This window comes from Phacochoerus africanus, chromosome 9 (assembly GCF_016906955.1).
Source record: "Phacochoerus africanus isolate WHEZ1 chromosome 9, ROS_Pafr_v1, whole genome shotgun sequence".
Lineage (NCBI taxonomy): Eukaryota > Metazoa > Chordata > Mammalia > Artiodactyla > Suidae > Phacochoerus > Phacochoerus africanus.
The window spans coordinates 53,801,026-53,813,094 of NC_062552.1; the positions used below are offsets into that span (position 1 = coordinate 53,801,026).

The 12,069-nt window shown below is 43.9% G+C and overlaps 1 protein-coding gene across 2 annotated transcripts in view; it reads right to left on the bottom strand.

The window, feature by feature from the left end:
* ALPK3 (alpha kinase 3) overlaps positions 1-12,069 on the bottom strand; it is a 49,207-nt gene that overhangs the window by 14,907 nt on the left and 22,231 nt on the right. For both annotated transcript variants that reach the window (XM_047795076.1, XM_047795075.1), the window contains one exon: positions 10,284-11,511. In XM_047795076.1, coding sequence (XP_047651032.1) covers positions 10,284-11,511 — 1,228 coding nt within the window. The remainder of the gene's footprint in view (positions 1-10,283; positions 11,512-12,069) is intronic.

Sequence of the window (12,069 nt, forward strand, 5' to 3'; positions counted from 1 at the left end):
TTATAATTTCCCAGTGAAATAGTATGGCCCTAAAAATTTTTTTTGGGGGGGGGATTTTAAATTACAAATTTAATTTCTTTAACAGTCATATCTTATTTCATTTCTGCATGAGTTTTGGTAGTTTGCGTTTTTAAGAGTTATTCTATTTCATCTAAGTTACTGATTGAACTTGTGTGTATATGTTTTCATAGTAGTCCTTTATTATCCTTTTAATGCTTGCAAGGTCTCTAGTGACATCCCCTGTCATTCATTTTTTTAAAAGCTTTATTGAGGTATAATTGACAAATAAAAAAGTATACATTTAAAGTGTACAACTTGGAGTTCCCGTCGTGGCTCAGTGATTAACAAACCCGATTAGTATTCTTGAGGACGCAGGTTTGATCCCTGGCCTCGCTCAGTGGGTTAAGGATCTGGCATTGCCATGAGCTGTGGTGTAGGTCGCAGACATGGCTCAGATCTGGCATTGCTGTGGCTGTGGTGTAGGCCGGCAGCTACAGCTCTGATTGGACCCCTAGCCTGGGAACCTCCATATGCTGCGGGTGTGGCCCTAAAAAGACAAAAATTTTAAAAATAAAGTGTACAACTTGATGTTTTGATATAGCTATATACTGTGAAATGATCTCCACAATCAAACTCCTCTTTCATTCTGAATACAGGTAACATGTATGTTCTCTCATTTTTTTTTTTCTTTGTGAGTCTTGCTAGACGTTTATCTATATTACTGACATTTTCAAACAACAAAATTTTGATTTAATTTATTTTTCCAAATGTTTCTTCTTTCAATTTCATTGTTTTCTGCTCTTTTTATTATTTCCTTCTGCTTGCCTTGGGATAATTTTGTTCTTCCATTCCATTCCTACTTCTACTTCTAATTTTTCAATATGGGAGTTTAGAGTATTGATTTCAGACCTTTCTTAATTTACTTCCCCCCCCCCTTTTTTTAAGGGCCACACCCACAGCTTATGGAATTTCCCAGGTTAGGGGTCAAATCAAAGCTGTAGCCACCAGCCCACAGCACAGCCACAGCAATGCGGGATCCAAGCCACATTTACAACCTAAACCACAGCTCACAGCAACACCAGATCCTTAACCCACTGAACGAGGCCAGGGATTGAACCTGCATCCTCACGAATACTAGTTGAGTTCACTACCCTTGAGCCACAATGGGAAATCCCCTTTCTTATTTTCTAATATAAATATTTCATGCTATAAATTTTCCTCAAGACACTGATTTGGCAGCATCCAAAATTTTGATATGTTGTATTTTCACTTGCATTCAGTTCAAAATATTTCCCTATTGCCTGTAAGATCTTTCTCTTTGACCCATAAAAGTGTGTCATTTAATTTAAAAGTGTTTGGAGACTCTCTATTATCCTCTGTCAATGATTTCTAGTTTAATTACATTTTTGTCAGGAGAACATACTTTGTATATTTCAATGATTTTATTTGTTAAGGTTTGTTTATGACCCAGGATATGATCAATAGAATACTGGTGAATGTTCTATAGGCATTGGAAACAAGTGAGTATTCCGTTCTTGTTACACTAAGTATTCTATATGTTTGTTAGATCCAGTTAGTGATAATGCCATTCAGTTCTTTTATATTCTTACTGATTTTCTATGTACGAGTTCAACTGATTACTGAGAGAATCACCGAAACTCCAACTATAATTGTTGATTTGTGTATTTCTCCCTTCAGTTCTGCCAGTTTTGCTTTATATGTTTTGAAACTCTACTGTTAGGGGCAAATTCATTTTTGTTTTCTTGAACTGAATCTTTTATCATGTAATTCACTACTTTTCCCTGATAATTTTCTTTGCTTTGAATTTTGCTTTTCTGATATTAATATGACTAGTCCAGTTTTTGATTGATTAGTGTTTGCAATGTACATATTTTCTATTATTTTATTCTTAATCTACCTATATCATTAGAATTGAAGTTAATTTCTTATAATCCATTCTCACAATCTCTGTCTTTAACTTTGTTTAGACCATTTATATTTAATATATTTGTATATATATATATATTTAATATAAATATATTTAATACATCTGTATATTTGGACTTACATCAATTATTTTATTGTTTTCTATTTTTTCCCTCTGTCATTTCTTCCTCTTTCCTCTTCTCAGTTTTCTTGTAGATTATTTGAAAATTTTTAGTATTCTATTTTCACTTACATATTGTGATGTTTACTATATTTGTATAGTATTTTAATTATTGCTCTAGGGTTTATAATACCTACACTTAACTTTTCACAGTCTACTTAGAGTCAATATTTTACCACTTTAAGTGAAATGTAATAAGCTAACCACCACATAGGTCCCTGTAACCTCTCCCCCTTTGTGTTGTAGTTTTCTTACACATTACATTTACATACATTAACAACTTTAGCAGACAATGTTATAATCTGTTCTTTTTTTTTTTTTTCTTTTTTAGGGCCACACCCAAGGTATATGGACATTCCCAGGCTAGAGGTTGAATTGGAGCTACAGCTACCAGCCTATGCCACAGCCACAGCAATGCCAGATCCAAGCCGCATCTGAGACCTACACCACAGCTCATGGAAATGCCAGACCCATGACCCACTGAGCAAGGCCAGGGATCAAACCCGCATCCTCACAGATACTAGTGGAATTCGTTTTCACTGCGCCACAACAGGAACTCCAATCTGTATTTTTTAACATTCAAACATATTTTAAAGAACTCAAGAGGAAAAGAATAATCTATTACATTTACCCAGATATTTACAAGTTTTTTTCTGGTATCATTTCCCTTTTGTGTGAAAAAATCTACTTTAGCAATTCTTTTAGAACAGGATTGACAGCAACGTATTCTCTTAGTTTCCCTGTATCTTGGAATGTCCTTATATTACCTTCAATACTAAAAAATATGTGGGCTGAATGTAGAATTATAAATTGAAAAATCTTTTCTTTCAGCAGTTAAAAAATATTATTTCACTTCCTTTTTACCTCCATAGTTTCTGGTGAGAAGTCTATAGTCATTTGAGTTGCTGCTCCCCTATAGTGAACTGCTTTTTCTCTATTTTCAAGATTTTATTGTTGCTGTCTTTAGTTCTCAGCAATTTGACTTTGCTGTTTTTTGGCATGGAATTCTGTGAGTGTTTATTTGGGGTTTGCTGAACTTCCCATTCTGTAAGTTTTGTGTTTTATGCCAAATTTGGGGAGTTTTCAGTCATTATTTCTTTATATATTTTTTCTGCACCATAATTTCTCTTCTCCTTCTGGGTATCCAATGACATGATGGTATTAGACATTTTGATATTGCACCGCATCCTCAGGCTCTGTTCACGTCTTCTGTTATTCAAATTGAATAATTTTGATTCATCAATCTTCAAGTGCACTAATTTTTCCTATCATCCTCATTCTGCCATTGTGCCCACCTAGGAAGTCTTTTTATTTTAATTATTGTATTTTTCAGTTCTAAAATTACCATTTGATTCTTTATGTCTTGTATTTCTTTGCCAAGATTTCTATCTTTCCATTTATCTCCAGAGTGTTCACCTTACTTTTGGTCACTGCTTTAAAGCCAGATATTTCCACCATCTCTGCCATCTTGATATTGGTATTCTTTAACTGCCTTTTCCCAGACAAGCTGAGCTTTTCCTGATTTTCTCATATGCCAAGTAATGTTTACTATATCCTGGATATTTTGAATATGATGAGTTTCTTGTATAAATCCTATAGAGAACGTTAATACGTTTATCTTAGTAGACAATATACTTGGTTGTGTTCAGGCTGCAAGTTCCATTCACCCTTCTAAGGTTGTAGTTGCAATGTTAGGCAGATTTTCAGTCTTTGCAGTGCTGTTCAGCTACATTCTGTATGTGTGCCACCCAGTGGCCAGTCTGGGACATGGATGATGGTCTCTTAGTTCTTTTCTCAAAGTTTTGATACAAGGTTCAGAACCAGAACCATGCATGAACAGTTTGGGAATAAGCCCAAGAATTTATAAAAGGTTTATGAAGGGAGTTCCTTTGTGGCTCAGTGGGTTATGAACCTGACTAGTATCCATGAGGCTGCAGGTTCAATCCCTGGCCTTGCTCAGTGGGTTAAGGATCCTGTGTTGCCGTGAGCTGTGGTGTAGTTTGCAGACATGGCTCGGATCCCAAGTTGCTGTGGCTGTGGTGTAGGCTGGCAGCTGTAGCTCCAATTTGACCCCTAGTCTGGGAACTTCCCTATGCCATGGGTATGGCCCTAAAAAGAAAAACAAAACAAAACAAGCTTATGAAGTCGCTTTCCCAAACTTCTTTCTTTCCATGATCTACCCTTTACTTTCTGGGTACCTAGGGTTCCCTTTTCCAGCCCTCTGTCCAGAGAGCTGGAGCTTCACTTACCCCTCTCTATCACATACCCTCACATACCTGTGTCCTATGCCAAGGAAGAAACTCAGGAGAGAAAAAAAGCAACCTAGAGATTGATCTCACCCCTCACAGCTTCTCTGAATGGAGGGGAAGATTCTTCTACATTCTCCTCCCTCAAAATTTTAGACCCCTGTCACCTCTGCTACTGTTACTACCAGGAGATCCTTTTCCTATTCCTCAAGTCTAATCTAAAGGGCTTCTCCTGGGAGTTCCTTGGCCCAGTACAGTGGGTTAAAGGATCTGGTGTTGCCATAGCTGCAGTGTAGGTCGCAGCTGTGGCTTGGATTCAATCCCAGGCCCAGGAACTTCCATATGCCATGGGTATAGCTATTTTAAAAATACAAAAATAAAGGGCTCCTCCTGGAGCTCTCTGTTCCTATTGATAATAACCTCTGAGTTTCAGATTGCATTAAGACCAGGCCAGGAAATACTAGAAGGTTTTTTTCAAAAGTGGGGGCGGAGGAGTAAACACTGCCATATCAGTGGTACTTTGCATTCTAGACTTCTTCAATCTGTCAGCTACTATTTGCTTACCAAAGTCACCAGGTAGCTGCACCATGCCTTTTGCCCAAGTGTTCCCTGCATTCAACGGGAAATACAGGGTGGAGTGTTTACTCCATCTCATCCAGAAATGGAACTACCAAAACCATAACAACTAACTTAATACTAGTTATTTTACCTTCTAGTTCTAGATTTCTAGTTGGCTAAATTTTAAGCCTTTGTCACTTTTTATAGTTTCCAGTTCTCTGCTGAAATTTTTAATCTTGTCTTTTTATTTTCTTGAATATAGGATTTCAGTTTAGTTTTATAGTTCATGTCTGATAATTCTAAAAGTTGTAATATATTGTATTCTGTTTTTGCTAGTCCTTTCTCATGTTTTCTTCTCTCTATGTGCCTGATTATCTTCATTTGGGTGCTGAATATTATATCTGAAACATTTTTAAAACATAGTTTGAGGCTTAAGATGATGCTATCATACTCCAGCTGATTTTTGCTTGCTTTTTCCAGGCACCTAGGGGCATGGTATCTTTTTTGTTTTGTTTTGTTTTTTTGTTGTTTTTTGGGCCACATCCATGGTATGTGGAAATTCCCAGGCCAGGAATCAAACCCATGCCACAGCAACCATGCCACCAGGCCCTGGGCAAGTGATTCTTCACTTTGTTAGCTAGATCCTTTAGTGCTGGGCCACCAGGGAACTCTACAAGGTATCTTGAATCACCTTAATCTAACTTCAGGGATTGAGATATTTCACCCAAATAACTCAGAGTTAAGCCTCAATTCTGTGAGGGTAATTTGCTTCTGGTTCCCTTCATCCTATGACACAAACCTTCAGGGTCCCAACCCAAAGACCAGGAGGTTTACCAGGGCTACCACTCTTGAGACCATGGGCTCCAATTTTGGCCTCCCAAGTCCTTTGAAGCTGTCTGAAATACTACTGAGTCTCTTATCCTCTTCTGGAGTAGCAGACAACCCCAGGACAAAAGTTATGCCAAATACTGGGCTCACTGTTCTAGGTTTCCATCTCCTACCAGGCCCTGGGCAAGTGATTCTTCACTTTGTTAGCTCTCCAGCATCTTCAAGCAGAGCATTTTACATTTTCCTCAGCTCTATTAGTTGCTTTCAGTAGGAAAGTATCTAACCCACCATTACTGGAAGCTGATGTTCAATAAATGTTAGTTCTCTCCCCTTTCTGTCTCACCCCCAAGCCTGAATGATGTTACAGTTAAAGCTAAAAAAAACAAAAACAAAAAAAAAAAAAACAGAACATAGAAGAGAAGACAAAGCATTCAGAGGCTTTAACTGCATCTAGGCATGGAGATTAGGTCGGGCAGGTTTGCACTCTTGTCTAGCCTATCGCCTTACCCTTGCTTCACGCTATTTGTCCTTCCTGCCTCTCTTTCACCTACTGTATTTCTATCTGGGAATATTATGAGCATTCTTTTATATTAAAAAATTGTCTTCAATGTTTTTCTACTATGGCATTTCCAGTAATAAATCATGTACATGCTGCCAACTAGTCTGGCCTCTTCCCAAATGATTTCCCTCATGACCACAAACCTCTCCCTCCCTAGAAACCCACTGCAGAAACATTCACCACAGCCTCTTTGCACTTATGGTTTAAGTCTAATCCCCTGGATTCATTAGATAATTCCTTAAGGCAAGGATCATGTATCTCCCTAAGTTCCTCTCCTTTCATCAGCTCTCAGAAAATACTCATATTCATGTATTCTCTGAAAACCAAAGAGCCCTGATTATGGGAAGGGAGTTTCCACATATTGAGATGATCATCCTCAGGACTTACAAAATGTAAGTTTTCTTAGAAGAATAAACAGAGAGAATAGCTTTAAAAATGTTTCAAAGAAATATAAGAGGGTTGCTCTGCCAGAAATTAAAGCTACAATAAGCAAAATGAGATCATTCTGTTGTAAGAATCAGCGAAGAGATTAATGGATTATGATAGATGTATATATGAGAACTAAAATAGGCTTTAGTGAGTATAAAATAAGGACATAAAGACTAAATCACAAACTAGTAGGAGGAGTTCCAGTTGTGGCTCAGCAGAAACGAACCCGACTAGTATCCATGAGGATGCAGGTTTTTTGATCCCTGGCCTCACTCAGTGGGTTAAGGATCTGATGTTGCCGGGAGCTGTGGTGTAGGTCACAGATGCAGGTCAGATTTGGTGTTGCTGAGGGTTGCTGCGGCTGTGGTGTAGGCTGGCAGCTATAGCTCTGATTTGACCCCTGGCCTGGGAACTTCCATAAACTGCACCTGCAGCCCTAAGAAAACAAAGAAACAAACAAACAAAAAAAAACTAATAGGAAAAGCTTGACTATTCCACAAAGGTTGAGATTAGGGGAAATCACCTACTCATTAAACAGAAATTGAGCTAGAGACTGATGCTATACTATATAGCCAAATCAACTACAGATTAATTTAAAAGTTGAAGGAATTCAAGCACAAAGATTATAAAAACACACATTTATATTTAACTAACCTTGGAATAAAGAAAAGCATAAACACAATGGAAGAAATGGTTAAAATATGCATACTATGGCATCTTATATAACCACTAAAAATGAAGTCTTTCAGATAATTTTTAGGAACTATGAAAAGATGCTCATGACATAATGAGAAGTAAAGAAAGAAGGATATAAAACTGAATCAGGGAGCTCCCGTTGTCACTCAGCAGGTTAAGAACCCAACATAGTGTCCATAAGGATTAGGGTTCAATCCTTGGCCTTGCTCAGTGGGTTAAAGATCCAGCATTGCCACAAACTGTGGCATGGCCATAGACGCTGCTTGGATCCAGCGTTGCTGTGGCTGTGGCACTGGCCACAACTGCAGCTCCGATTCAACCCCTGGCCCAGGAACTTCAATATGCCACAGATGCGGCTATTAAAAAAGACATTTTTAAAAAATGAATATAACAATCAGAATAACAACGTAAATTAAGTTTAAAAATAATAAAATAGGAGTTCCCGTCGTGGCGCAGTGGTTAACGAATCCGACTAGGAACCATGAGGTTGCGGGTTCCGTCCCTGCCCTTGCTCAGTGGGTTAACAACCCGGCGTTGCCGTGAGCTGTGGTGTAGGTTGCAGACGCGGCTAGGATCCCGCGTTGCTGTGGCTCTGGCGTAGGCCAGTGGCTACAGCTCCGATTGGACCCCTAGCCTGGGAATCTCCATATGCCGCAGGAGCGGCCCAAACAAATAGCAAAAAGACAAAAAAAAATAATAATAATAATAAAATACATATACAGAAAGACTGGTAGATATATGAAGATGTCTCTGGATGGTATAATTATAGGTGTATTTTTACTTTTTCCTTTGAATTTTTAGAATTTTCTCCCCCACCCCCACCCCCACCCTTTTTTTTTTTTACCATGGCCATGTTTTTCTTTCATAGTGAGATTAAGATTTTTAAAAAAGATTTGATAGAACAAGAACATAAAAAATGAGTCAAATTCGGCCACTAAAAAGCAACAGCTTCAACATACACATTGACGTTAAATGCATTTTTCACATGTATGATACATTTCACAATGTTTTTGAGTATAAAAAAAGAAAAGAAAAGCCATACAAGCTCTTTGCAGGAATAGCAGGGCTTCTGCAGTTAGCCCGTCCTGCGCTTGTACCACCCCAGCCCATTCTCCCCTAAGGAGGGCCTTGCTAGAAAGGATACAGCTATTCTGGCCATGGTATTCCCCACCCCTGTGGGCGGAGAAGCCAGATTCACTCAGACTTGGCCGCCTGCCTGGACTCTTACCAAATCTGCTCCCCAGGGGCCCATGAGGGCCATCTCTGCAGGAGGCCCTGCTGTGGGCTGTCTGGTACAAGGAGCAGTCCCATCTGGGCCACTAGGAACTCACCACTCTATCTGCTGAAATCTCCTGAGACCAGGCACGAAGGGGGAAAGGGTCAGGAACAGAGTCTAGAGAGCTGGGTTTGAGGTTCACCCCACTCTAAAGTCCTCTGAACTACAGTCCCCACAGACAAACCTCTGCATCCACTGAACCAAAACCGTTTCCCCTGATAATCCTTGAAAGTGGCCTCTCCCTCCTGCCCTCAGGGAAGTTTTCCCTGCACTCCAAGAAGCATCCCTTCTCTGCTGCCCACAGGAGGGTCTACAGCAGCCTGTCCAGGCTTCACAGGCCTCCCTCCACCATCCCAAAGCCCTCCATCCTCTGCCTTGACCCCCCTGTGCAGTGCTCCTCCTGTTTCCTGGGAACCACGCTCCTGCTTCCCGCGTCCCAAGAAACAATTTCATCTTAGTTCCCACCCAAGTGCTGTCTCCAATCAATGTGCTAGATTTAGCAAAGAGAAAGACTCGATACTCAGTTCTATTTAAATTTCAGACCATCAGTAATTTCTTAGAATAGCATATCCCATCTATTTTATCCAATGCACCCCTACTCTTGAAAGACCTTTTCTTTCTGCCCCTTACAGGAAACACTGCCTTCTTTCTGCCCCACCACTAAACATTCCTTCTCTCTAAACTCTGTGAAACAGGGCCTGTCCTCCGCCCCCTGAAACATGAAACGCTGACCGAACAGGACCAACTATTTCCCTGCCGTCAGTCCTCTTGATCCCTCTCCCCTCTCCACCTGCCCCCCCTCCCGACTCCCCCACCATCAAAGTGCTGATGCTGTCACCATCTGCCTCTTCCTTTGAAGAGTGGACGCCCCTCCCCTTGTCTCCCCCGTGGGCTATCTCATCCCCAGAAAAAGACAGCACTTCCGTCCTCAGGTAAAGCCATGTGCCTCTGCCTCCCACCACAGCGACACCGTGATCCTCTCACCCTTTGTTTCATTCTTTAACACCCAGCAGGCCCTGTGCCAAGCACCCGGATTCTCACAACAGCCCTATGAAGCAGGCATTATTATTATTGTGGTTTTATAACTTGCCCGGGATCATACAATGTTCACAGTCAGATTTGCACATAGGTATACCCGACTCCAAAATCTTAGATAAAAACCTAGATTAAGCCAGAAGTTCCTAGACACTGGCTCTTTTAAAAACCTTCTAAAAGCATCCAGGGCAAGACCCACTGCACACTAGGCTGCTCCTTAGCCTCCCCTGCCTCCTTCCTCCCCAGAGAACATCGTCTTCCTCCATCTCCCTCTGGGGCACAGTTCCCTTGGCAGTGAACTTCTATGCTGTCAGAGGAGATGGTCACAGTTAGGTTGTGCTGCCCACATACCTGGCATCTGGGGACTGCCTGGGGCGAGGGCCAAGCCTGTGGTCCCCTGCTCCTGGCTAGCACCCCACCCCACCCCACCCCACCCCACCCCCTTCTATAAATACCCCACTGCTCACTGGCGGTCGGGCTGTTGCAGCAAGAGTTTCCATGAGGTCAGCTTCTCCGAGAGGCCTCCGGGCACCCAACCCCCACACTCACCCTTCCTGGAGTCTGGTGGCTGGCACGCCCTTGCAGGGGGCTATCCCGGGTGCTGGGTCTCCGCCGGGCAGGGGGCGTGGGCACTTGCGCAGAGGCCTGAGGTGGGGCCTTTCCTAGACTCTGAGCCCCAGGATCCGGATCTTGACTCAGGGAAGAATCAGTCTTGCTGCTGCTGGAGGGCTCACCTTTGGGCTTCGGAGGAGCAAATCTTTTCCTGTTGAAGGGCCTAGTCTGCTGGGGGGCTGAGGTCGGGGGCTGGCCAGGGGCAGTGAGCCCCTTCTCACCTGCCGCTTCCCCCGGTTGCTTCCCTGAGGGCATCTCTCCAGGTGTCCTGCCACTGGGGGTCTGGGACTCCTCCTCCCCTTGAGGCCTGACTGCCCGGGTGCTCTCCAAGTACATGTCCCTCAGGGAGAAATACACTTCCTGGCCTGGGCCTGCGAGGGGGGAAGGGCCAGGCGCAGGGGGGTTCTGGGCCTGATCTTGAGCGCCCTCGGCGGAGGCTGGCTTCCTGGTGCCATCTACTCCAGAGGACCCCGGGCCTCGTGCAGCCCTGCCTCTGGGCCGGGGCTGAACCTGCTCCACGGCCCCCTGTGTACCACAGGAATCAGGCTTGTCCTTGTTTTCAGAGGAACGGTGGCTTCGAGCTGCCTTCTCTGCCTCTGGCTTCCGATGATCTTGCTTTGGTTCCTCATCTTTCTTTTTCTTCTTGGCCCCAGACTCCTTCTTGGGGGCTCTCTGAGGCCTCAGCTCCATGGCCTCACAGATATACGTCAACAGCCCGTGCTCCCCATCCTCGCCATGCTCAGGGGCAGCCTCCCCGTTGGTGGTCACCTCTCCAGAAGCAAAACTGTTGATCAGACCTAACCCTGGGTGCTGACCAGGCTCAGTCTCTCCCTCCTTCCAAGCCACTGGGGTCCCGTCCTTGGCCTCCCGAGGAGGGGCCAGTGGGGTCAGCACCTCAGCCCCGCTCAGCCGCCGCTTTCTCTGGAAGCGGTCCGGGCTGAGCTTGCGCAGGGTGTCAGCCTCTTCCACTGCCTCCTTCCCGTGCTTCCAGCTCTGCTCAATCTCACGCATCTTTGCGGCGGCCTTGCGCTTCAGCTTGGCGAACCAGCGCTGGTGGATCTTGTACTCGGTCATGGTGCCCACCTCCAAGACCCCCGAGCAGGATACGATGCCCTTAGCATTCCGGGCAGAGGCCTGATAGATGGCAGCATCTTCTTCTCGACACCTGGAGGCAGGAGGATGAGATGGGAGGGGACAGCCCCACTCCCCGCAGCCGGGGCCTTGCTGAGCTGAGCATCTACCCCACCTGTGCCAGTCCTGCCCTGAGTGCCACACCCTACCTCCAACATCACCACGTGCAACACTCCCCGTTACAGCTGAGGAAACTGAGGCTAACGAGAGGGAGGGAGCTGCCCAAGGTCATGCTGTTCCAGGAGGGATTAGACTTGGGGCCCAGGAGAGCTCCCTTCAGAAACAGGTGACCCACACAGCCCCTTGGGAAGTTAAGGATGACACAGAAGCTTTTTTTGGCAGCTGACTTCATGGAAAATGTTTCCATGGGTCAGGACCTCCTCTGGTTGCACTTGGCTCTCTGGCTGTCAGAAATACTCCCATCCTGGCCTTAGGAGATCCCAGGCCCTGGCAGGCAGACACGGCCCACCAGGTGGTTCAGCTCAGCAGCAGAACCCCGCCTCCACCCCTAGGTCCTGCCGGGGCATCCTCATCCAGCTGACAGCATTTCCGAGGGCAGGCTTGGGCCATAGGACCCTCAGGAGGACAGAGA